This window comes from Gracilinanus agilis, chromosome 5 (assembly GCF_016433145.1).
Source record: "Gracilinanus agilis isolate LMUSP501 chromosome 5, AgileGrace, whole genome shotgun sequence".
Lineage (NCBI taxonomy): Eukaryota > Metazoa > Chordata > Mammalia > Didelphimorphia > Didelphidae > Gracilinanus > Gracilinanus agilis.
The window spans coordinates 223,305,485-223,332,728 of NC_058134.1; the positions used below are offsets into that span (position 1 = coordinate 223,305,485).

The following is a 27,244-nucleotide window of genomic DNA, read 5'->3' on the forward strand; positions in this document are numbered from 1 at the left end:
ATGTTTCATTTGGGCTAATGCAATTCTGCTTTGCTCATAGAGCATAGCACCTTCTTTGATGTGGACACACCATGCTGGATGATCCTGTGCCAGCGTCTCTCATGTCTCCCAATCAATACCTAAATTCTTCAGAGAGCCCTTGGGAATGTCCTTGTATCACGTATCACTTGTTCTGACCTTTGTGTGAGCAGTTGCCTTGTGTGAGTTCTCTATAAAATAATCTTTTAGGCAAATGTGCCTTTGGCATTTGAACATGGCCAGCCCATCATACTCTGCAGTAAAACAAATGATAACAGTATCATCATTGTCGTGGATCATTACAGCAACAATGAAGAACTGAGAAGCCGGTGAGTACCCACAATAAGCCATTTTCTAACAAATTAAACTCTTCATTACATGATATGAATAGGTACAGTACAGGATTCAATTGTACAGTACAGGTAATTTTTCATCAGTACCGGTATGTTTTACCATTGTGCTTTCATCCTTTGAAGAGTATAAAAATCATAATTTCATTGTTTCTTTGAATTGTATAGAAAGTACAATCTTCACTGTTTCATCATCCCTCGATAAATGATATTTTTTCATTATGCTATCATTTCTTAAGGATTAGGTTAAAATTTCAGAATCCTTTTTATTTGAGAGGGAGAATACAGTACTGTATAATGTACAATGTACTTTATGATATGTCTTACTATGCGTATATCCTTTAAACCTTATTTTATGTGTGTATGTACAAGAAAATAATATTATACATGGGGTCAATAGATGTTCACTTACATCCATGGTTTCAACCATCCATGGTAGTTCTTGAATGTATCCCTCACAGATACAAGGGCTTTACTGGATATCAGGAACAAGTTGTGTATTCGCCAAAGCATGGCACCGTAGTGGTAGCAAAGAGTAAAATAAAAATTATGGATTGTAATTACATAGCCTTTCAAAAGAAACTATTTTCCATTTTAATTAGAATATATGTTTGTTAGAATACTACTTTTTTCTGTCTGTAAGGATATTTTTCAGATAGGCCAACTATTTTGTTATTGTTCAGTCATATCAATTGAGTACAACTCTTCATGACCACATCTGGTGCTTCCTGGGCACAGATATTGGAGTGGTTTCCATTTCCTTCTCCAGCTTTTTTGACAGATGAGGAAACTGAGGCAAACAGGGTTAAATGACTTGCCTAAGGTCACACAGCTAGTAAGTGGCAGGCCAAATATACTTTCTCCCTAATCTAACCACATTAATTATGTTCATGCAAAAACTTTTCAACTGTGTGTAATCAAAATTGCCCATTTTATTTTTCTTGCTTATCTTTATCCCTTGATTCTACCATTATGTCATCTGAAAGTTATCAGCTTTCTTTCTCTAATTGTTTATGTTGTCCCCTTTACATTTAGGTCATTTTTGTATCCATTTGCAGCTTCCTGTAATGTGTGGGGTGAGATCTGGTCTGTACCTTTCTGCCACACTGCTTTCTAGTTTTCCTGGCAACCAGGTTAATTTTTTTTTTAATCCTTACATTCTGTCTTAGAATCAATACTATATACTGGTTCCAAGGCAGAAGAGAGGTAAGGGTCACATAGCTAGGAAGTGTCTGAGGCCAGATTTGAACCCAGGATCTCTTGTCTCTAGGCCAGGCTTTCAATCCACTGAGTCACCTAGCTGCTCCCAACCAGGTTAATTTTTAAGTGAGAACCAGCTAAAGTCTAGGCTTTTGGTGTTCTGTCATTGTCATTATCATTCCTTGCATATGGAAAAAAACATAAAATTGTTCTGTTCCTTAGTGATTCTGCATGATACCTAGTCAGTTTTGTTAACTAATTTGGCATAATAGGTAGCATGATTAGTTAGTGGATAGAATATTGGACTTGGAATCAGGAAGACCTAGGTTTAGATCTCAGAGTGTTCCAGACAAATCAGTTAACTTTCTGAGCCTTCTGCAGCTGCCTAAGACTTATCTATTCAGCCAGAAATGAGAGGGATGCTTTGGTGGAGCGAGTTCAAATACCCAACAAAATCCTAGGTCTATGAGCTGTTGGCCTGATTTGGGGAGGCAAAAACTACATATACCTTCATTATTGGAATGAAACAATGACTAGAAGAGAAACAGGTTTTCGTTTCAAGCTAAGGAAAATTTTCAAAGGACTATCTTCAGGAAGACCAGCTAAATTTCTATGATCCTCTCTCTTTTCTTTACAATCTAGTTTCCTCTTCAACCACTGCACTTATCTAAGGTCATCATGCTGACTAGCCTCCCACCTCTTGAATTTTCTCCTCCTTTTGAGTTATCATTGTAGTGTCCTCTTTGTATTCTTGGTGCACCTGACATTCCTCTCTCCCCATTCCCTCAATCTCTTCCCCCAACCCTGTCTCACATGAAGGTGACCTTTCTCCTTGCCAAAAAGAACCCATTTGCTTCCTTATACATCTTCTCCAGCAGATCACCCCCTCTATCATCCCTGCCTTCTCACTTATTTTCCATCTCTCCCTGGCTTTTGGCAGCTTTCCTGCTACCTGCAAAAACACCCTTGTCTCCTCCACCCTCAAAAAATCCTCACTTGATCCCACCCATCCACTCATCCATCCCTGCTAGCTATCCAATACCTCTCCTTCTTTTTGGGGCTAAGCTTAGGAAGGCCTTCTACAGCTGGTGCCACCACTCTCTTAAATCTCTAACAGTCTGGCTTCTGACCTCATCATTCAGCCAGAGTAGCTCCTTCCAAAGTTACCATCGGTCTCCTAATAGCCAGATCTAATGGTCTTTTCTCAGTCTTCATCCTCCTTGACCTCTCTGCAGCCTTTGGCATGACCCATCACACTTCTTCTCTGTAATAGTCTCTTTTCTTCAGGTTTTCATAACACCACTCTTTCTGGTTCTCCTATCTCTTCATCCAGGCCCTGCTAACCATGGAGTCCCAAAAGGCTCTGTTCTGGAACCTTTTCTCCCTTAATACTATTTTGTTTGTTGATCTCACCAACTTCCATGGATTTTAGTGGATAGAGTATCAGGCCTGGAGTTAGGAAGACCTGAATTCAAATCTGGCCTTGGACATTGTGAGACCCTGGAAAAGTCACTTCATCCTATCTGCCTCCGTTTCCTCATCTTTAAAATGGGATAATATTAGCATGTATCTTCCAGGGCAATTATGACGATCAGATGAGAAAATGATTGCTAAGCGTTTAGCATGGTATATAGCACATAGTAAGCACTATGTAAATATTAGCTCTTATTCTTATTAGCCCTAATCTCTCTCCTGATCTCCAGTCTTACACCTCTAACTGCCTACTGAATATTCTAAACTGGATGTCCCATAAACTCATTATGTTCAAAGCTGAACTCATCTTTCCACTCAAACCCAACCCTCTACATTTCCTATTGCTGTTAAGGGCCCCACCACCCTGGCAGTCACACAGCCTAGGTGTCATCCTGCCGAATCTACCTCCACAACATTCCTTAGTGTATGCCCTTCTCTCCTCAGAGCCGCCACCACCCCTGGGGCAGGCCCTCCTCACCTCATGCCTAGACCACTGCAGGCTGCTCTCCCTGTCCCAAGTCTCCTCCACTATAGCCCATCCTCCACTCTGTTGAGAGCTCCCATCAGAAGGGTCCAGTCTGGAGTGGGGATGTAGAGGAGATTAGGCTGGGTTTAGAACTACTACCGTTGGGTCAACAAAAGAGAAAAAATCAAACCCATTTAGAGGGGGGAAGTGACTATAATTATTGTGATTATTCCAAATGATAGTTCTGGATGTGGTTAATATGAGTAGTTCCACAAAACAATTCTGCTGACAAGAATAGCTGATATTTATATAGCAAGGCAACTCAGCAGAATAAGTAATCATGTCTTCTCTTTGCTGAATGCATAATCACAAATATGATTTACTGTTCTTCAGCTAAATGTAGATGTCTTTAAAACTCCTACATGGAATTCAGAGTCACTTTTTTCCTCCTATTTTTCTCAATCAACAGATACTAATAGTGTTGCAATTGCATTATTGGGAAAGGCCATGGCTTTATTTTCAAAAAAGAATCTCTCAGAAAAACTGAACCACTGGCTTCCTTTATAATAACTCCTCAATATACTTTGCACACATGGTGGAGGACTCAGGAAGCATTGCTGACTGGCTGGAAATCCTTTGCATAAATGCAAAATGGCTACAAATCAGGAGGAAAACTTATAGATCCTAAGAGAGAGAGCCAGACCTGAAGAATCCAAAATCCTAATGAGAGCATTCAGCATTCATTGAGGTTTTGAAAAAAATTTATCTATTTCAGTGCAAATGTACCATTTAAAGTGATAATAGCAGGGGCAGCTGGGTAGCTCAGTGGATTGAGTCAGGTCCTGGGTTCAAATATGGCCTCAGACACTTCCTAACTGTGTGACCCTGGGCAAGTCACTTAACCCCCATTGCCTACCCTTACCACTCTTCTGCCTTGGAGTCAAGATGGAAGGTAAGGGTTTAATAAAAAAAACCTTCATTAACTCTTTGTTTAACAGCAATTCTAACACTATCCTTATTTCCTTAACACCATGATCTCTTCCTGCCCAAAAAAAATTGTTTAAAAAAAGAAAAAGAAAATCCATATAACAAATAAATATATCAAGCAAAAAATATCACACCTAATTGACTGTCCAAAATGTCTCATTCCACACCCAAATCTCTATCAGGAAAATAGTAGCATGTGATACTGTTACACTGGTCTTTCTCATCTCTAAAATGGGATCCCAGTCGTGACACCTGTCTTCCAAGTAATTTATGAAACTTTGGCCAAACATAAAGCACTGTAATGTTCATGTTGTTCGTTTTGAAATCCCGTCACCTGCCAGGATGGCTTGCACATTGTACTTCTTCAGTCATTTTTCAGTTGTCCAGCTCTCCACGACCCCACTTGGGGCTTCCTTGGCAGAGGTACTGGAGTGCTTTTGCCATTTCTCTCTCCAGCTCATTTGAGAGATGAGGAGACTGAGGCAAACAAGGTGGAGTGACCTGCCCAGGGTCACACAGCTAAGGGTTTGGGGCCAGATTTGAACTCCGAAAGAAGAGTCTTCCTCACTGTCTAGCCACTGGGCCACATGGCTGCACGCTGTAGGCACTTTGTTAACGAAGGATCATACTCGTGCCCTTTGGTCACCTAGAGGACGTCCCTCTCCTCGGCTATATACAAGTGTAGCAAAGCTGGAGAAGCCATTTCAAACGAGATGCCTCAGCTGCCACTAAAACCAGGGAAGTGAGCCATGTCGTACAGAAGAAACAAGAGGAAATGGCTCTGTTGTAAGCAGTCAGTCTCCCTTCTCTGCTCCCAAAGAATTCCACACCCATGAGCTGCCTGGTGGAAGCCTGGCGTCATGCTGGACGTGCAACCCGGCTTCTCACAACACCTGCAGCCTTAGAAAAACCTCCGCTCCAGCTCCCGCTCCTTTTGGACTTGGTTTGTGTTGTAACTTTTGTAGCTTAAGAAAAAAGTCTAAGTATCTTGGGCTTCAGTGGGGCAAGTCTTCCGCCCAGCTGTGGATGCTAACGTCTACTGAACCCTCCGAGGCTGCTTTGTGGTAAAGGCCATGCTTTGTCGCATGAAAACGCTGGTATAAACAACAACGTGCCACTTCAGAGGAGGGGGAAAAGCCGAATCCTAAAAAAATGAAGTCAAGAAAAAGTAAAGGTCATGCCAGTGATGTGAGCTCAGCCAAGTGCTTCCTGTGTGGACTCTTTGATGGTTTTCAATGAATAGACCAGCCTGGTCTATTCAAAAAGGTTTGTCATCAAGATGATGGATGTTTTCATTTGGAACCAACTTTTGGGCTTCATTCAATTCTGTTTTTTGTTTTCAGGTATATGTCTTTATTATTTTAATTTTTATTATTCTTATTTAAATATTATATAAATATTATGTTATATATTGTATTATATATTTAAATATATTGTATAATTAATTATTTTATTCTTAGAATTATAAAACCGTATCTGAACCAATTCTGAGATGTTAATAGCGAAATTTAACTTTGAGGTTTGCAGAATGCTTCCCTCACAACAATCCTGTAAGGAAATGTAATTATCATCCCTATTTTGCAGATGCAGAAAGGAAAGTTGGGAGAGCTTAAACAGAGGGTGCTGACGGGCTCACAGCTAGGAGATGTCACATTTTTTCTGATTCTTGGATCTGCCCTGCCTATCTCAGTGACCCTCAGAGTGGATGATCAGCCTAGCGAGAGGGTGGGAGAGCAGCAATAAATAGGCAGGCAGTGCCCATCAGACCCAAGCCTTCTCCCCCAAACTCACTCCATTCACTTCTCCCAGCATTATCCACACAGGATCACAGATAGAGAACTGAGAGGGACCTCAGAGGCTCTCACCCAACCTCCTCATTTTACACTCAAGAAAACCTAGACTGTGGCATTTCCTAGTTGTGAGCTTAGCAGCCCTGTCCACTTAACTTCCCTCAACTTTAATTCACCCTTGCCCGGATTATTGCAACAGCCTCCTTTGTCTCCATGTCGTGTATCCCACCCCCTCCGTTGCTACCCAAGTGATTTTCCTGACTGTATCATTCCCCTATTCAAACCCAGGAGCTCCCTGTTGATCCTAGGACCAAATTTTGAACCATTTCTATTTTTCAATTTATAATGTACATAATACGGCATTTCTTGGGTATAATTTGAAATCATACACACATTGGAAGCAGGCTTAATCTTTTTTTTTTCTGATGATCAAAAAAAGTCTGGAGACCACCATTCTATAGATAGCCACTGCTGCCTCTCATATAAATGAGTAAATGACCCAAATTTAAGATTTAATTTAAGATTGCCAGCACATTAGAGGGAATATTGGAAAACAGGTACATTAAGCCACTGTTCGGGGAGCTCTGAACTAGTCCAACCATTCTGAGAACCATTTGGAAATGTGCCCCCAAAGCCATTAAACTGCATACCTTTTGACTCAGCAGTATCACTATGATGGCTACACCCCAAAGAGATAAAATGAACCCATGTGTACAGCAATATTTATAGCAGCTCTTTCTGTGGTGGCAAAAACCTGGAAACTAAAGCCATCATTTGGGGAATGGCTGAACGAGTTACCGTCTGTGAATGTGATAGCGTCTTACCGTGTTCCAAAAAATGCTGGCGAGGATGGTTCCTGAAAAACTGTCGGATTTATAGGAATTGATGCAAAGTGAGCAGAACCAGGAGGACTTCGACAAAGTAACAGCAATATTGTTGGCGTGATTGTGAAAGACTGCCATCCCAAAGGATTCACCCGTGGACAAAGGACTGATGGGCTCCGAGTACAGATGGGAAACTTCTTTTTAAAGAACAGGACTGATGTTAGGAATGATTAAGTTTGTATAATGGATATTGTATTTCCTGCCTTCTCAGTGGATGGAGAAAGGGTGGAGAGGAGAGAATTTGGAATGGAAAAACAAAACAAAATTGAATTAAAGAAATAAAAACCAAGATTGCTGCAAACACGTTCTAGCAACACCAAATGGCAAACTCCTGTCTGTAAAAGGAAGCTGTGACTAAAAATAGCAAAGAAAAACAACCTAACAGAGGCCCTCTACCAGGCACAGCCTCTCTGCTTCTGCCTGTGTCGAGACAGGGGGGAAGCAAGCAAAGGTACCAAGAGGGGGAGGGAAAAACCAGCCAATCTGCTGCGGTGTCTCAGATGCACTAACACACTGGGCGAGCCAGAGAACAGAATAAGCTGGGGGAAGGGAGGGCTGGAACCCAGCCCTGGATCCTCATCTCAAGCCACACTCAAATCTTTTATACTGGAAGGAAACCTCCTCGGAAAAAGCCAGAAGTGGGACGGACTTTAATTTGACTTGTTTTACAGATGAGGAAACAGGCATAGAGTGATGATGTTTTTACAAGCAGTCACCAAATAATGGGATTGAGTATTTTTAATCCAGGAGGAAAACCAGCAGCAACTAACCATTAAGCTCTTTATATTTCCTATGGCCTTCTTAATGGCACCATCTATTCCAACCTCCTTATCTTACCAGCAAGAAAGCCTAAAGAAGTGGCCAATCTCACAAAAGGTTTGGGACTAAAACCCCATATCCTCCTTTATCCAGTGATTTTTCTATTAAAAGGTTGCCTCTATTTTTATCTTAATCTTTAAGTTTACTTCATTCTTTAATGTATATAATTGGCAATCTAGATCAGACTATTCACCACCTCAGGGAGGGAGAAAATCTGAATTTTAAAATGTTAAAAAAAACAACTGTCGGGGGGGGGGGGGGGCAGCTGGATAGTCTAGTGGATTGAGAGCCAAGCCTTGAAACGGGAGATTCTGGGTTCAAATCTGACCTCAGATACTTCCCAGCTGTGTGACCCTAGGCAAGTCACTTGACCCCCATTGCCAAGCCCTTACCACTCTTCTGCCTTGGAGCCAATACACAGTATTAACTCTAAGACAGAAGGTGAGAGTTTGAAAAAAAAATACTGTCAAAAATTGGGTTTTTTTGTGTGTGTAGCTGAAAAAAAATTTGAAACAAAAAGTGTGTTTGCTAGTTTAATCAGTAGTTATGATTAAAACCATGTAAAAACATGGCAGCCTTCCTGTGGGCTACACCAGCAGGATAACCATTCATTCCAGTAAGTAAACCAGGGCGCCATCACTACCCTGGTGGCAACTTTTCCTAATTTCAAGCCAAGTGCCTTAGAGGAAAACATACAGCTTCTTAAAGGTTGGCCTTTGCTGGTCTTGTTTATAAAATAACAATTATATTTCCAAAATGAAATTTCACTTAATTTGTAAGAGGAAAGTGGCAACTGTTAACAAGGAAACATCTCCTTCCTGTGTAATTCTGCTGAGTCAATATTTCTTATTTTAACATCTTAAATTTTAATTATGCATCTTCTTGTACATTTTCCAGAATGGCTTCAATTGAAATTTCATACCCTGTTTGGTAATAGTGGCTGATTTCCTGCCCAAGTAATGGTAAAAATGTCCCTAAAAATCTGACATACTGTACTCCACCCCCCAAAAAAAACCTCTTATCTTCTATCTCCATCTCAAATCTAAGGCGGAAGAGCAATAAGGGCTAGGTTAGAGCCCCTATTAGAGCTATCTAATTGTACCTTAATGACTTTTTTAAAGTGTCCACTTATGTTTACTTTTCTGGAGCTTTACTACATTAGCGGCCCCACGGCAGAGCCCTGGGAAGAGCTGCCAGAGTTCCCATCTGCTTCCTACGTTTTTAATAAGCAAAGTGCCCTTTTCTGGAGAGCTCTGCCTCGAGACACAAAGGTGATCATGTCATTACTATCTACCTGTCAGAGCTTTGGGGAAGAAACAGCTTTTTATACCAGAAGCACCACAGAAGTGTGAACTAGTTAACTTTTGGCAGGAAATTGGATTAACTGGAGTCCCATATTAGTGCTTGAAGTATCATCTCAGTATGTTGGAAGAACCTGTGATCCTGGGCAAGTCACTCAGCCCCATTTGGCCAGCCCTTGCCCTTTGTCTTAGACTTGTTATTAAGACAGAAAAAGTTTAAAAAGAAAAATCTTGAGGACAGCTAGGTGGCTCAGTGGATTGAGAGCCAGGCCTGGAGAGAGACGGTCCTGAATTCAAATCTGACCTTAGATTCCTCCTAGGAGTGTGACCCTGAGCGAGTCACTTAAACCCCACTGTCGAGCCCTTACCACTCTGCCTTAGAACCAATATACAATATTCACTCCAAGACAGAAGATAAGGGTTTAAAAAAAAAGTATCATGATTGCAATTAGCTTGGTTTTAAAGTCACACCAACCCCACCTATAAGCACCTCCAATGGAAAAGGATGTGGCATCACTAACCTTCGGGTCTTTGCTTTCTTCCAGATATTAAATACATTGCAAGCTACACAATGGTGAGGGTCATTGGCCAAGGGATTACAAGCATGCTTAGGATATTACTGATGAGATCCCAGCCGTGCACACTGTGTCCTTCTAAAAAGATTGAAGCATCCAAGTATGAACCTTTCTTAAGGCACTTCACCTGTACTTCGGATGGCCAAAAGCCCAATGGGGAGAATAGCGTGACTGTGGAAAACCTGTGCAGCTTATCGGTTGACATCAGGAAAGTCCGAAGAATAAAAGGATGGGTGCTTTGCAAGAAGGAAACGTATGTTAAAGAAATTGCCGACATTTTACAAAAAATAGGCACTAATGAAACTGCAATCGCCCACATCTTGGAACGCTGTCCAGAAGCTGTCCTTTGTAGTCCAACCGAAGTTAACGCCCAGATAGACCTGTGGCAGTCCGTCTGCCGAAATAAGAAAGAGTTAGTGACACTAATAGAACAGTTTCCAGAATCTTTCTTTACTGTTAAAGACCAGGAGAATCGAAGGCTTAATATTAAATTTTTTCAAGAATTGGGACTCAAGAATGTGATCATTAGTAGATTCTTGACAACTGCACCCATTATTTTTTGTAATTCTATAGAGAAGAATAAACAAATGATCAAGATGCTACAGGAAAGTTACTTGAATTTAGGGGGCTCCCAAGCCAACATGAAAGTTTGGCTACTAAAATTGTTGAGTCAAGACCCATTTATTTTGTTAATTTCACCCACTCCCATAAAGGAAACACTAGAATTTCTCCAGAATCGAGGTTTCTCAGACTTTGAAGTTCTCCACCTTCTTTCCAAACTCAAAGGATTTCTTTTTCAGCTTTCCCCTACTAGTGTACAAGAAAGCATCTTGTTCTCCAAGAATGCATTTCAGTGCACTGATCAGGACCTGAAGGAGCTGATTTTAAAGTGCCCTGCGCTCTTGTACTACACTGCTCCGGTTCTAGAGGAGCGGATTCAAGGTCTATTGAAAGAAGGGATTTCTTTATCTCAAATAAGAGAGACACCAATGGTACTTGAATTAACACCACAAATTGTGCAATACAGAATTAGAAAACTAAATGCTTTGGGATATAGTGTCAAGAATGGAAATCTTGACAATTTAAATGGAACAAAGAAAGAGTTTGAATCCAACTTTGGTAAAATACAAGCAAAGAAAGAAAGACCATTATTTAATCCTGTGGCACCCTTTAAGGTTGAAGAATAATAAAGAAAATTAGGGTATCTCTGTACAACTGTTCAGGAGAGTAAAAATGGAAAATAATGGTAGTGGTTGGGAATTTTTTATCTCGCCAACCAACACACATTTTGTGGACCTGCCAAGCATCTGGGTATGTTACTATGTTAACTCAGCTCTCAACCATATCATGTGAATTTTGTGACAAATTATGCTTTTGTAATGAAATGTAAATGTAGCTATAAAACCTTTTGAGCCAATTTCAATAAAAGTGAATACTCGGCCAATAGCATATTAGTTTTTGATTAGTTGTTTACTTTGGATAGCAGTTGATCTAAGAAAGTTATAAGGGAATCCTTTCATAGACACTTGGCGATGATCTCCCAATGATTTCAAGTTTAACTTTATCTCTGTGTGGTTCAGAGCTGCTACAATCAGTAAAGAAATTAATATAAAATGTTGGTAACGTGGTACATGTATTTAAAATTAAATGTAATCTGAAGCTACTTAGCCAATTTCCTTTGTTTAAAATTTCAGATCAACTGAAACCAACTAATTCCAAGTCTCTTTTTCAGCCTGGATGCCTTGCTTGTTTTAAATTCAGTGATGTATTCAGTGATGATTGTACTTTATGTGAGAATCCCAAGTAATACTCATAAACGTACATTACATTATAAAAATGGCCCATTTTAAAGAAACCCAGTACACATAAAAATCCCAACTATATACAACCATTTTTTAGGAAGAACATTTCCCTTTAAAAGAGGTCATGTCACATGGGTCCCTAAAATAGAAGCACTCAGATTTCAATCATTCTGCTTACAAATTTTTAATTTGATAAGCCTATTATGCAAAGCAGGAAGCTAGATTTTATATGATTTGCCTAACAGGAGAGGTGGATCCTGCATCTATACAATCCTTTTTTTTCCTCCCATTTCCAACCTTGCTTATATTAAAATATATGGTAGAGTGAGGAAACACTGAACATTATTTACATGTGATAAAGTATAATACAGGTCAAATGTCCCCTATTAATACATCAAAAAAGTCTTTCACAGAATGCTTATTAGCCCACAAAGTGCATCTGAAATGGTGGGGGGTGGGGGGGATGTAGTGGCCTTGCCAACTCAATTTAGGTAAATGGAGGTTTCTTTCCTTTAAAGTCAAAGCCCTGTTGGGTATGCGCTTACCCAGAGAGGTCCTATAACCATGAGTCACAAATGGCAAACATGCCATGATTTTTCTCATCCTTGAGAAACTTATGATCTAAAATGGAAGAAAAATTCCTAGGCTGTTTCCAAATAAAAGATTAAGAGGAAAAAGGTGTACACAGAGATAACAGGGAACAGTCCTGCACTGGTATCTGTCCTTTGGAATTTATATCAACTCTTCTTTCTTATATTCTTGATATACATTTTAGATTATTCTCTTGTTAAAGGAGTTTAGAAACTCATATAATTATTTTTTTAAATTGTTACAGCAAATAGAAAAGTAGTACTCTTTGGCCCTTCCATTCACCACGGAACTGAAACCCTCCGCCATATGTGGTCTTACCCAAAGAGAATGGAAGAGTCCTTAAGAACAAGGACCTTGATTTTCTGTGTATATCCCAGGGTTTAGCACAGTGCTTGGCATGTAATAAGACTTTATTATAAATACTTTTCCATTCACTTTCCATACCATAAAGTGTCAGATATGACAAGCTGAAAGAGAAATGGCTCCAGATTTGCCTCTTGGGGAATTATGCCTTCAAAACAAGGGATAACTTCATCTCCCGCATCTCTTATGTGAGTGGACTTCATTTGTGTAGTCCAATGTAATTGATGCCACACTGAATGAAATCAAGTGGAAAACCTCCACTTAGCTCAGTGTTCCCTGGTCAGCATCACCCCTTGTCCATGCCAGCAGCCAACAGGTGAATGAAAGGTTAAGTAAACACTGTCCCATTCTTCATCAGTTTCCTCGTATGTTAAAGGAGAGAATGATGGTCCCTTCAGTTCTAAATCTGTGATCTGATTCAATGATCCAGACCTTCCTAAAGAGACCAGGTTAGAAGCTAGAAGACTGATTCGGAGCAGGTCTGACGGGGGGCAGGAGTGAGGACTCCTTGTACTGACTCCAGGGCTTTAAAAGGGGCCTGTTCTGGAATGACAGTTTTAGGGACCAGAAGATGACTGTTTTCTTACAAATTTTTACCTTCAAACTGGTTATCAGAATGAGAATAGAGTCTCCTTAAAATCCCGATTTACATTCTCCAAAGCATATCAGCCCCAAATTTGCATTAATGACCCAAAATGAATACAAGACAACATTGGCTACTACATGCCGGCAAAAGCCCACATGAGAGGAAAAGAGAATTCCATAGAAACCTTTTTTTGAAAGTATTTTTTATTTTCTTATGTCTTTATGAAACATTTCATCTTTTGCAGATCCGAGTGCTTTCCTCATCTATTCACATCTGAGTTCTCTTTCCCATCGCCTTTTGTATTAAACCTTCATTCAGTTAAGCAGTTCTTTTTCAGCTGTCAAGTCCCTCCATCCTAGATCCATGATGTCAACATTTACTGCACACCACTTTAACATTATTGTCTCAGTCATTCAGGTGGGCCACACAAGTTCTGCTTCTTCATTCTTCCAAATGCCCACTCAACAAGTTGGGTTATTTGAGCTATCCAATCACAAACGACAGATGCCTCCAGGTCTAATGTCCTTAGTTTCTTGAAATGAGCTCCTCCTGTTTAACAGGTCAAATTGCTAGTCTATGTAAATAAATTGGAATAAAACATCAAGTATGTAGTTGTACACATTATCAACTGGCAAGTTCATTCCAATACAAACCTCTACACTAACCATACTGTTGCACTGTTTTGCTGCCATATTTAGAAGCTCTTCCCCGAAATATATGTAAATGACTTAACACACTTGAAGGTTAGAACATGAACCAAGTTTTACAATATAGTACAAAAGGGGGATGACTTTTCCATAGAAGGAAATTTCAACACTTTTTACTGCAAGAAAATGTTAAGAGACAAGCACAATTAAGAACATATGCAAAAAAAATCCTAAATTCTACGTTTAAAAGAAATTTAGGTACAAAGCATTGAAGATTATGTCTGCAGAATATAAATTAGGAATAAAATAAACTACTAGGTAAGCAGAAAACAATTTCCCCAATAGCAGTAAATAAATTGGCCAATATAGATTTTCTTTAGCCAATCCAATAGTGTTCACTTCTCATTTTCCAAATTTTTTTAAACTTATGGTGCTTGCAAAGAAAGTTGTAACCACTGAGTACATCCTAATTCCCCTCATAACAAGTTGTCATTTAACTCCTGATAGACTGGGCTGAACTCTCTACTTCAGTCTTAATAGTGTCCAATAGAGAGTTTTCATGGAACATTATAGATTCACTTAAACTGTGATGGTGTTGAAAGCTTAAAAAGAAGAAGAAGAAGAAAGCTTAACTGTTAAGGAACACAATCCTTAAATCATGTGTAGACACACACTAAGGTAAACTACATAACTGTAAACAAACATTGAACTCCAGATCTTGAAGTGATTTGGGTCAAGTTTCCTTGGATATCACTTGAACACACTACATGAATACATGAAGTCCACAAGTTAAGCCCAAAGGATGGCTGAGGTGTGTGATTCTGACACAGGACCAAAGCGCTAACATCAGGGACAATATCAGATTCAAGTGTAAAGTTAACCATTGAAACATCTCGATTAGCATCTCCTTGGATAATGTCTAATAGATGTTTTACTTCGTTTGATTGTTTTCATGAAACAATTTAGTAAGAACAGTCAATGTTAAAATTCATTCATTCTTGGGAGACAAAAGCACACTGAATAGGCCTATATGATATGTAAAACTAGTATTTTACCAACAGGAAAAGTATTTGCTGTCTGAAAATTTAAAGGAAAAAATAGAAGGGAAGATGATGGGAAGCTTTTATATATCTTATGGCCTAGAATTCATCTTGTATTCCATATGTACAAATCCTCTAAAAAGAAGCATTTATACCCATTTCATGCCTCAAATTCACTTGGAGAGTCAAAAAGCAGTTCTCAAAAAACTGGTGCTTTTGCAATATCCTTAAAAATCAGTGGTAGTACTACTGTGATTCAAGCCTGCCTTACAGATTTTTTTAATAGGAGTGAAGAATTGTGTATCTATCATGGTTGCTGCAGCTAATTCTTAAAGAACAACTATAAAAGTTGTTTGTTACACCTTTTACACTTCTTAACAAAAACTCATCCAATATGACCTTCTAGCAGTTAAGAAATGTTTTCTTTAGGCACTACAACAAGGTCCACTTTACTCTGGAGATTGTGGAACGTGGGCTTAAGTGTTCAATTTGTCTACCCTTTAATTTTTGGTAAGTGGCAGACAGTGAATTCTTATCTGCTGGCAACAAGAGGTGCCTTTACTTAAATACTCCTGAGATTTTTATCTTAAATGAAAAAATTCTTAATTTCCCCTGTGGACTGTAATAGTCAAAAGTTAAGAACTGCACTGATATTTAGGGCATCAAAAAACATGTCCTCTTGTAAGGCATCAATGATTAAATGAACATAATGCATATCTAACCAAAGATAAGAGTTAGCGCTCAGAGATTATCACATAAAAGTTTACTTTTTAACATCTCCAATTCCTATCTTACCAGCTTAAATGAGCAAAATATGCCTCTTAGCCTAAATAAAATACAATTAAAAAAACTAAGAGACATCCAAAACTATTAGGCACATCAAAGGTACAGTTTATAGAGTTTACAGCTCTCTTAAGGGCCATGAGTCCCCTGGCACATTATCAGATGGATGGAACGGCAAAGATTATCCACTAAATGTAATTTTCACATTTTTAACTGAACTGAAAGACTTACAGTAAATATCGAAACATACTATACCTTCAGTTACTACTGAACGAGTGTAACATTTCACCAGTTAAAAATCTGGAATCAAAGTTTGATGAACCTTCACAAACTGTGAGAGACTCGGCATCTTCTTTTTTTCAGATGAAAGTAAGTCATCGGTACTTCCAACACAGCACTTTAGAAAAGGAACATCCAAAAAAAGTGGCTTTGTTGTAGTCCCCATCCTGGCAGTTCAAGGCCACTGGCATTGTAGTGCTGTGGACAGCAAGGGTCATCTTCTCTGCCTCTCTCTCTCTCTCAGTCAGACTTATCTTTCTTTTTTCCTGTTAAGGGCACTTTGTTTACAACAGCAGACCCGACAGCTGTGACACCACCAGCCACAGCAGACACCCCTCCTTTGACCAGCCCTAGGCCCATGGAAGGCACTGCGGTAACAGCTGTTTTGGTCACCTCCAGACTCTTCCCTCCAATCCAAGCCACGCCACCAATGGTGGCACCAACGGCTCCTTTCGTCACATTGAAGATGCCACCAGTCATACGGGACAGCATGCCAGGCTGTTGCTGTGGATGGTCTTTCATTGAACCTAATGAGAGATATTGTGCAGAAGACCTAAGTCAAAGGCTTTAAAAGAAATTAACTGTGCACAACAATAGGTAAATCTAAAATACTGGTCTATCACAAGGCTTGCTGTCCGTAGGAGAGCTTCTCTCATATACGACATCTGTACACAGACAATTAACATGCTCTTGTACTCTGGTAATAAATTGGCTTTAAAATCTAGGCTCGTTGAGGTAAAAAAGTGACTACATCTTCCTTTCCCTGAGTCCCAATACTTATAAAAGAGATACATCTAGGTGGGGCAGCAGTTTGAGAGCCAGGCCTAGACGGGAGGTCCTGGGTTCAAATCTGGCCTCAGACACATCCTAGCTGTGTGAACCTGGACAAGTCACTTACCCCCCACGGCCTAGCCCTAAATGCTTTTCTACCTTGGTATTGATTCTAAGATGGAAGATAAGGGCTTAAAAAAAGAGAGAGACATGTCTAACTAAAAAGCCCCTCAAGCTGCTTTGGACTAGGAAATTCAAAAATTCAACAAATATTTATGGAGTAGTAAGGTCCTATGCTGGGTGCTGCCATTTGATTTCATTCTACACAGCTTTAAGTACTCAATGAGTTTAAGCTGTAAAGTATTAATAGTTTTAAAAGGGTTAATAAGACTGAACAAAACCAATCAAATTTTCTACAACTTAAGTTATGGTAGTTTCCCAGAGTTATTTTAATCAGGTCTAAAAATTAAATTCCCTCTTGGGTTAATGTTCTAGTTTCTGCTACACTCGCTTAATGAACATATATGAAAGACAAACTTTGCTTAAAGGGTCTTGGAGTCCAAAGGATCCTCACCCCACCCCCCAAAAAGGTCCCTAATTAGCTCTATGAAACTGAGGGGGAAATTTCCCATGACCACTCCCACCCTAAACCACCCACACCTGGGTACAAGTTTCCTCACTTTGAAAAAATTAAAGGTTGAACTACACTCCTAATGTTCATGCCACTCTTAAAATTTTATGACCCGAAATGTATCAAAATCCTTAGTCTTCCTCTAATATCATCAAATTAGTATGTGTCCTGCTCATAAGGGCCTAAATTCAAACATAAGTCTTAAAGAAATTAAGTAACTACTTCTCTTCCCTATTGCTTTTACATTGTGCTCAAAGGCTCAGATAAATCCATACTTTGCTTCTGTTAGTTATACCATACACTTGTGTGTATGCATGTGCGTGCACACACACACACACACACACACACACACACACACACACACACAGCAACAGGAAAACATTTAAAAGGCACACAAATGTTTTTCACATAGTTAATCTAAGACAAGATAATATGGTCAAAAACCCAAAGAAAGGTGAATTTTGCAAAAGTTGCTATCTTAGCAAAATGAGATTAATTGAAGAGAAAAAAAGAGGGAGGACTTCTTGGGAAATTAACACTATTCAAAAGAGGAAAAGAAAAACCCTCTGAAAATAATTATCTTCTGATATACAACAAGAACAAATTGATCCTGAAATGCCCTCCCCATCTTTTATTAAAGAATCTTCCCAGAGGCAGAGCTTGATAGCTCAGTGGATAGAGTCAGGCCTGGAGATGGAAAGTCCTGGGTTCAAATCTGACCTAGCTTTGTGATCCCGGGCAAATCACTTTACCCCATTTGCAGCCCTTATCACTCTTCTGCCTAGGAACAAATACATAGCATTGATTCGAAGGCGGAAGGTGAGGATTTAAAAAAAAAAAAATCTTCCTTACTGCTATGGATAAAAACACTTAATTCAAACGAATACACATTAAAACAATTGCTCATAACCCATCCTAATCAAGTTTTCTTGTCAAACTGCCTGATCCATCCCAAGGACAGGTAATATATATCTTACTGAGTCAGTGTGTATATACTGCATTAATCAGCTGAGGGAGAAAGGGCCAACATCTGAATACATTAACGAGGCAGAGAATGATCACAGCCAGGTATCATATAACTAAGAAGGGTAATTGGTGTTAACAGAATAGAGAGTCACAGCCTAGGTCTCAAGATGAAACAGGTCTTGCCACTTGTGCTATTTTCTTCTCCACTGAGAATTTCAAACATGGACTGTTACAAGTATTAGGAGATGGGAAAGAATGAAATACTTTTTCCTTATCAAACCAGATCACTATTGAACTCCTCAACATAGTGAATTATAAAAAATTCCCTACAATGCACCCAACTTACTTGTTCCTTCCTTACCCAGCCTGGTGATGCCCTTGGACTGGGCTTTTTTATCATCATTTTCTTGCTTGCTTTCACAGTCTGTCAGTTTTCTCAGATGAAATCCCTCTGCACACCCTAGTCTTCCCTTCATGACTATTTACTGCCCCTCCATTTGCCCAAACCTAAGTTATAAAAAGGACTAAGAAGGGGAGGCAGGAGCTAAGTCAATGATTTCTCCATCTATTCCATCACAAACAAATGGAAAGCTGCATGGTATAGGGTTCAAATCCAGCCTCCAATGCTTGCTAGTTGTAGAACAATCTTTCTGAACCTGTGGAGAAATTACCTCACAGGATTGTTTTGAAACTTAATGAGATATGGACCTAAAACACTTTATAAACCATGAATCTAGATAGCAGCTATTAACATTATTAAGCAAAAGCAACCAAGTTGGTCAATCTTCTCTCTCTCCTTTTTAGGTTTGGGAAAAAAATCTTTTTCAAAGAGAGAAAATATGTCATGGTGGACACAGAGCTAGCCTTGGAGGCGGAAGACCTTATTTTAGGTCTTGCTTGTGACACTACCTGACCGGCTATGCATTGCAAGGCCAGACACCAATCCCAAAGTGCCTTAAGGAATGGCAACTTGGGTCATTCAGAAGTGCCAACCTGCACAAACTAGCAGGAGGAGTTTCCCATGTGAAATCCCAAGTCCAGACCTTATCCCTACCCTAACCTGTTTTTAAAAACTTGGAAAATTATTATTTGTCCGCCCAACAACCTTTTTTTTTGCTCTTTAATACAATGTGAGGAATTCTAAATGACTTGTTTAATGAGTGGGCAACAAGCAGCCTTCTAAATGAATTCTCAGAGGTTATATTCTTTCTTTTGTCTCTTTCTCTACCTGATTCTTTTTCCAGAAATGAAGATTCTTGTTGTGCTAACTAAGAGATCCCCAAGTGGATTATCCAATGCTTAACATTATCCAAATTACCACTTCCTTCCATTTAGGAAAAAAAAAGTGCAAAAGTTGACATCTTTTCTGGGCACAGCAAAGGCAACTCATGCACAGAAATAACATTTTTAGGGATTATTCTATGAACTACAGGTGAGAATTAGATTATAAGCTACTTTCTGATTACAATAAAAGAAAATGCTCTGATACAAATTTTTATATGGTCAAAAGTGTTGGTGTTGCTGCCACCACTGGGACCAAGGGAGAGCTGCTGCCAAGATCTCTGGGCAGGACCCTACTCCTCAGTTGTCTCTGGAATCACCTGATGATGCCAATCTTTTCCCCTAGTTTGTCAGTTCTAGAAGAAGCTGGGATAAAAACTGCTTATGTCTTAAATAAGTACTGCAGCCAAACCAATGCAATTCAATAAATAAAATGAGAAAGGGAAAAAAAAGGGGGGGATGATTGGAAATGGAACATAAGCAGAGCCCAAAGGAGCAAATGGAGGAAATAGATGCAAATTCCAATTGTAGTCTCATGAATGAAAGAGCACAGAAAACCTAAGGGGCATTTCCACAAAACCTCTTAAATTCTGCTTGCTGGCTGTTTTTTTTGTTGGGGACTTCCAACTAAAACATTCTTCATTAACTTTCCCTCCCCATCCGTGGCCTCACAGGGTATACCGTAAATAACAAGATACTGTGGATGCCCAAGCCCCTATAACTAACTAACCATGTTCTCCTCCTTAGATAGCTGTGTTGTCTTATCACACGGCCAAAAACATCTCTGCTTACAAAGGATACACAGCAACTAGTTAAGCCACTTTAAAATGTAAAAGATCAAAGGCCAACTAGAAGAGTTTCCATTCTTATGGATGGTGGGGAGATGACTAAGGGCTCTCAATGTCAGAGTGCAAGCTAGGGCCCAGGGATGGGCTGTGTCTGTTGTCATGGATGTGTGCTGGGGTCAAGCTATGGGAGACCCATTAATTCACTAAGCTGGCGGCTAAGGCATGAGTGGTCTGTAACCTGGGTCAAGAGGGAGCACTAAAACCACAGAAATCATCTCTTTTGGAGGTATTGAAGTAATAATTCAAAACAGTTACCTTCTGGTGGCTCATCAATGAGATATGAAGGAATGTCTTGTTGGTTTTTGTCCGTCTGATTCATGGTCTCCTAGAAAAGATATACATTAGGCATTATAGTGTGATCTCATATTGTAATGTTAAGTCCATTTCAGAAGTAATCAACCATTACAACACTTTAAGCCACCTACTAGAACAACCCCTCTTTAAATTTTGGATAGCTGTGAAATATTTTAAATATGGAATAGTCAATGATGGAGGGCTTATGCAGAAACAGTAATACTAATACATTGTTGGTGGAGCTGTGAAATCATATCATCATTGTTGAAAGAAATTTGAAATTATGCAAATAAAATGATTAAAATGTCCACACCCAAAAATTCCACTAGGCACATAACCAAAGAAAGTCACTGACAAAAGTTTCCATAAACACCAAAAGTTAGAAGCACTGTAAAAGCAAATAACTAGAAACAAAACATCTGCCAAGGAATAGCTTTGCAAGCTATGGCACATGAAGGTAATGAAGTATTACTCTGCTGCAAAAAACAATGTGCATGGAATACAGAGAAAATAAATGAGCAGAGCCAGGGAGACATTTGTTGACAGCTTTCTCTTGTAAGGCCACTGGCCCCAAAGAGAAGATGTGAGACCATGTCTCCCCTGCTCACTGGCAGAGGTCAGGATCCATGGCAGAGCTAAGCACACAATAAGGTCACTTTTTTTCCAATGGCAGATAAGTATCACTGATTGTTTTTCTTCCTTTTAAAAAAATTATACTCTGAACAATAATGCTTTGCTCTGAGGCCCAAGACCAAAGAGGTACAATGCCAACTTTTCTCCACTGTCACTCCCAAACCAGACTCTGCTGCTCCCAGGAGCTGCCATTCCACCTCCCATTGTCCTACACTGACGTGAGTTGTTCATCATGCTTAGAATGGTCAGGCAGGATTTCCTTGGTTCTGCCTATCAGAATCATCTCCTTCTGCAGCAGTGTCCTCCCTCGGGTTTCTTTGCTAGGTTTCTCTAACCCTTCTCAAATTCCTGGTGATTAAATTGTGCCCATTCCAAACTTCATTAAGGCTTCGAGGATAGCCTGAACATGTGCATGTGTGACTATGTACGTGCTGTTTCCTTCGGCACACTGGAAGCTGGGACTTGGATGTTCTGAATAGAACCCTGATGCATCCTCCGTGTGTGGTTTGCCCCTATTAGAACGTGAGCTCCCTGAGGGCATAGCTAGTCTCAGATTTCTACTGGTATGCCCAGCCCTTAGTACAATGCTTTACACATGGGAGCTAAATTTTTTTTTTTATTCATTCTTTTATATCTAAAACATTGGGAACAGCATCTTGCATAGCAAGATAAAATTAGTACATCTGGGAGTGAAAAGACAAGGGGTTTGGTGAAAACTGTGGAGCCTTATCCAAAGAGGTAAGGGACAATAATTCTCTCTTGATCAACACTATTTCAAATAGCTTCCAAAGAAGCTTTTTGACACAAATTTATAACACAAATGAAAATAATTCTAATATCTCATTTGATAAAGTAAATCTGATGCCCTTTTCTCACTTCTCATCTATCTTGGTCTATGGCCTCTGATTCATTGTCTTCATCTCAATTCTCTACGTTTCTGTGACGCTGTCCTCTCCTGATTCTTCTATGAGGCACATCCTTCTCAGCCTCCTTTGCTGGATTTACATCCGCACCACACTCCCCAACAATGGGCAACTGCCAAAGTTCTATCCTGAGCCGCCTTCTCTACTCCCTCAGGACCATTTCCCTTAGTGATCACATCACCTCCCATAGATTCAATGATCTCTAGGCAAGAGTCTATCTGGACTGACTATCACCTCACCACCAGCCTTGCATTTCCAACGGCCTATTTAACTTCTTAGACTGAATGTCCCATAGACATCTTAAAACCAATATGGCCAAAGCTGAACTCATTGGTTTCCCCCCCAAACCCAACCCTCTACATTTCCTATTGCTGTTAAGGGCCCCACCACCCTGGCAGTCACACAGCCTAGGTGTCATCCTGCCGAATCTACCTCCACAACATTCCTTAGTGTATGCCCTTCTCTCCTCAGAGCCGCCACCACCCCTGGGGCAGGCCCTCCTCACCTCATGCCTAGACCACTGCAGGCTGCTCTCCCTGTCCCAAGTCTCCTCCACTCCAAGCCCATCTTCCTCTCAGCTGTCGAACTGATTGACCATGTCACTCCCCCACCCTTCATTCAATACATTCTAACAGCTTCTTTTACCTCCAGCATCAAATAGAGAATTCTGGGTTTGGCTTTTAAAGCCATCGTAGTCTGGCCCCTTGTCCTACTCCTGGAACAAGCTTCAGCTTCCTACTCACTGCACTCTCTTGGCTATCTTCCATGCCTAGAATACTCCCCCCTTCTCATCTCCTTCCAGGCCTCCTTCAAGCCTCTGCTAAAATCGCATCTTCCACAAAGAGTCTTTATTAGTTCCTTCCCACTGGGACTCTCCCAATTTAGCTGAACATATCTTGGTTCATAATTGTAGTCTCCAGGTCATCTCCCCTGTTGGTGTGTGAGCTCCTTGACAAGAGGGCCCCTTTTTGCCTTTTCTTGTGTCTCTTGTTGACTTGCTTTGTCTCTCATTCATGCCTATGCCCCCAGCTAATGAAGTTTTTTTCAGTCCCTACAGCTCAAGAGGACTAAGGCATAGGTGTCAAACTTGGGCCCACTAGTCACAAAAGTCCCAAGCATGGCAGAATCAGATTAAAATGTAATTGAGAAATATTTAACAAAAAAAAAAAACATACAGCACAGATAATGCTAATTTGTGGGTTTCTAGCTGTTTCTTTCTTTTTTAAACCCTTACCTTCCATCTTAGAATCAATACTATGTATTGGTTCCAAGGCAGAAGAGCAGTAAGAGCTAAGCAATGAAGGTTAAGTGACTTGTGTAGGGTCACACAACTATGAAGTATCTGAGGTCACACTTGAACCCAGGATCTTCTGTCTCCAGGCTTGGCTCTCTATCCACGGAGCTACCTGGCTATCCCCTATCTGTTTCTATTTAACACCACTGATAAAATGAAATGCACACAGAAAAAACCCCTTGGAAATGGGGATCACACAAAAGAGATGATATAACTGAGTTAGTGCAGGATCATTCATGGAGAAAGAGAAGACTTTCATCAGTAAACCATAGACCATGAGCAGTTGGTTATGATTAAACTCTCTTATCTGGTTCCTTGTTTGACCAATGACAGGATGATGCTGATGATAAGTGCTGTCTCTATCTATGGAATGAAATGTTTTTCTGTACTAAAATGAATGAATGATGGCTTATAGGAAAACCAAGTCTGAACTCAGCTCTCAGCTCAGGGTAATCCTTGGTTGAGTCAATATAACCTTATGTGCAAAATGTAAAGCAGAGATAAAAAAGGAAAATCATAAAAACAAACAAATGACTATGGCCATGCTAAATATTCCCACATTGGCCTAAATTAAAAAGCAGAATTTCACAAAGTTACCTGCTCCCCAAACTTCTGCTGTGCCAAACAGCCCATGTCTATAAAACTTCCTCCCCTTTAAAATCTCTCACTTGATCATAAACATTTAGCTGGAGTATTAAAATAAACACTTTTAATAATCACCCCATTTTGTCACTAACTTTACTACCTCCATTCCAAATCTTCACCCCAAAAACTTTATTCTTCCTACATAATTAAAGTTCCTAGAATAGCTAAGTATCACAGTGAATAAAGTACCACACCTGGAGATGAGAGGACCTGAGTTCAAATCTAGCCTCAGACACTGCCTAGTCCTGGTCAAGTCACTTAACCCCCATTGCCTAGCTGTTGCCAATTCTGTCTTAGAGTTGTTACTTAGATAGCAAGTAAGGGCTTTAAAAACTAAAACAAAGTTCCTTCCAAAGAAAAAGCATTCTTTGTCTTGCTTCTGTGCATACTTCTGGTCAAAAAAGGTTTTAACATACAAAGTCCATCAAGGTCTCAAGATACAGAAACTAATGTAGTAGCAATTCAGTGAAAGCCTAGGTGATGGGTCTGGGTCTTAAAAGTAGACACTAGGCTAATAAAAAGTATTTACAAGTCCTCTCTTAGATTTTTCATTAAATTTATGTTTAAGGGAGGACTTCAGGTATCTGACTGCAGGCACACGACAAGGTTGCAGTTGATATAAGGTGGGGCTGGCAGTGCCATTAGCAAGGGTCTGACGATAAAATGGTTATTTCTTCAGCTGAGTAAAATGAAATAAGCTGGCATCTTGAGAGTCCCTTCCACCATGAATCTTCTCTAAAGAGTTTGTTTTTAAATCATACACAAGTGTGAGGGTAAAGAATATACCCAGGAAATTCTTCCAGGTAACTCTACAGTCTTCCTCAAAATCACAGAATTTTAGAGATGCTACCCTGATGACCTGGCACAACCCCTCATTTTATAGGGGTGTTAACAAATGATTCATCCAAATTACGTGAGGGTTAGTTGAATCATCCCTATAGATTCACCTTCTGCCCCTAAATCTAGTTCTTTCTACTCTGTCATACTCAAAAGTGGAACTGATGCAAACTAATAACAATGGTGGTAGATGGCATATTATTATTCCCATTTTAGAGGTGAAGAAACTGAGGGTGTAGAGGTTAAGTAATTTCCACTATGGAAAGCCAGGTGAATCCTGATTTCAATTCCTTCATTCTGCCACTGGGCCTCTTCCAAATAATGGCTTCTGTTTCTTTAGCATTTGGCCATTCATTACAAAGGACACCAAATCTTAAAGCTGGAAGGAAGTGTCAAGGTTAACAGGACAAATTACCTCATTTTATAAATCGGGGAAATGAAGCCTAAAGAGCACACTCACAGGCCATACAGCCCTAAGTGCCAAAAGTAGAAGTGCATTTCAAGGCTCCTTTCCAAGGTCACTGCTCTCCCCATTACATGGCACATTCACTGAAGATACAACCAGAAATGGTTCATTTAGTTTATGACACTCAAGTTAACTTGAAAATTTTCTATATTATTTTCCTAAACTAGTGCTTCCTAAACTAGTCATTTTTTTCTCTCTTTTTTTAAGGTCTTATGTTCTATATATTTACATCCTGCATTCAACTATAAGCACCAATAGAGATGACAGTATCTTAAACTGCACTGTTTAGGTTTGTGGCACTATCACATGAATTAACAAGGAACCCCCAAAAATCTAATGTTAAATTTGGAAATAGATCTTGATCAAGGACACATGACAAAACCAGTGGAAATGTGCGTCGGCCATGGGTGGGGGGAGTGCGGGGGGTGACCATGTTAAAAATGATTATTAATAAATGTTTAAATTTTTAAAAAATCTAATGTTAAATTCCTCTAAGATGGAAGTTCTTAATCTGAGGTCTAAACTGAGGTATTAGATCCAAGAGCACAGGAGATTCAACTAGGGAAATATAAACCCACTTTAATTTAACTAAGTACACTTGGCTTTTAAAAAATACTTCTTGAAAACTTAATTTCATAATAGGTTTCCTTTGTCTTTCATTTCCTTCATTTAAAAGCATGATGCTTGGGAGTCCATAGGTTTTCAGACTGACAAAGGGGTCCAAACCACAAACAAAAAAGGTTATGAGCCCAGATCTAAGAAGTTCACTTAGTACATACTACCTGTAGATAAGCAAATATATAAGCTTTGTACATACTACTGGTAGATAAGCAAGAGTCACTTAGGATACTTTCCCCCCGCTAAATCAGACTACAAGAAGTTTAACAAGTTTAGCTGATGGACCAGCACTCACTTCCAAATTGTACTTTCAAAGTACTTAAATATGCACTGATTTTAAAATTTCAATTTTCATGCCCCTGAACTTCTTTCTAACACACACAGGGGCTTTTGAGTGAGATTTCCTATGATCTTTCCTTTTCTGAAAAATCATTTCAGGACAGAAAAGGAATAACTCTCACTACTTCTGCCACCCAGAAGCCACATTCTCTACTCTGGGCTCCTTAGTTTAAGTTAGCTTGCTGCCTTGATTAGATCCAAGAGCACAGGAGACTCAGATCTGGGCCTCAGCTAGGGAAATGCAAACCCACTTTAATTTACTAAGGACACTGAAAACAATGTCTTGGGAATACAAATATAAGCGCAAATAATGTGTAAAACATTCTTCCCTATGGTGTAATTAGTCCCAACCTTAGATCTCAAAATATGGACAAACTATTATAAATGTGTCTCCTTAAAAAAAAATCACCAAGTGATTTCAAATGTGTACAGAGCTCCCAGAGAGAAACTCTTAACCATGCAGGTCAGCACCTCCTAATAGACTTCTAGTCATAGAAATGCCCAGGGCATTTTGATGTAAGTTACCTTGGGCAAGTCACTTACCAGAAAAGGAGGTGGAGGTCCCCCAATTTCAATACTAGTACCCTCTAAACGTAAAAAGAAATGAGCCAAATCTATGGAAGACCACGAAAAAGAAATGAACAGAATGGGCAGGCATGAAGTGGTCATGGGTGGCACTAATGGAGAGACGACCCACCTAGGCTTCATCAGAGAACTCCAAAGGATTACCATGGATATGTATGT

The 27,244-nt window shown here is 39.7% G+C and overlaps 2 protein-coding genes across 2 annotated transcripts; one reads left to right on the plus strand and one right to left on the minus strand.

Annotated features, from left to right (window-relative positions):
* Positions 1 to 8: 8 nt before the first annotated feature.
* On the plus strand, positions 9 to 11,311 carry MTERF2 (mitochondrial transcription termination factor 2). The gene is made up of 2 exons (XM_044677566.1): positions 9 to 347; positions 9,834 to 11,311. Exon 2 carries the CDS (start codon positions 9,860 to 9,862, stop codon positions 11,048 to 11,050), a length of 1,191 nt encoding a protein of 396 aa, XP_044533501.1. The 5' UTR covers positions 9 to 347; positions 9,834 to 9,859; the 3' UTR covers positions 11,051 to 11,311.
* A 2,101-nt stretch (positions 11,312 to 13,412) lies between these two features.
* Positions 13,413 to 20,771, minus strand: TMEM263 (transmembrane protein 263). The gene is made up of 3 exons (XM_044677777.1): positions 20,707 to 20,771; positions 15,931 to 16,481; positions 13,413 to 13,779 (listed from the first exon to the last, which is right to left on the minus strand). Exons 1-2 carry the CDS (start codon positions 20,768 to 20,770, stop codon positions 16,195 to 16,197), a joined length of 351 nt encoding a protein of 116 aa, XP_044533712.1. The 5' UTR covers position 20,771; the 3' UTR covers positions 13,413 to 13,779; positions 15,931 to 16,194.
* Positions 20,772 to 27,244: the final 6,473 nt, after the last annotated feature.

Bases quoted from the DNA above. Each gene is read 5' to 3' on its own strand.
- MTERF2 (XM_044677566.1), top strand. From the start codon at position 9,860: ATGGTGAGGGTCATTGGCCAAGGGATTACAAGCATGCTTAGGATATTA.
- TMEM263 (XM_044677777.1), bottom strand. From the start codon at position 20,770: ATGAATCAGACGGACAAAAACCAACAAGACATTCCTTCATATCTCATT. The intron at 16,482-20,706 runs GTAACTGTTTTG...ATCTCTCATTAG, and splicing joins CATTGATGAGCCACCAGAAG to GTTCAATGAAAGACCATCCA.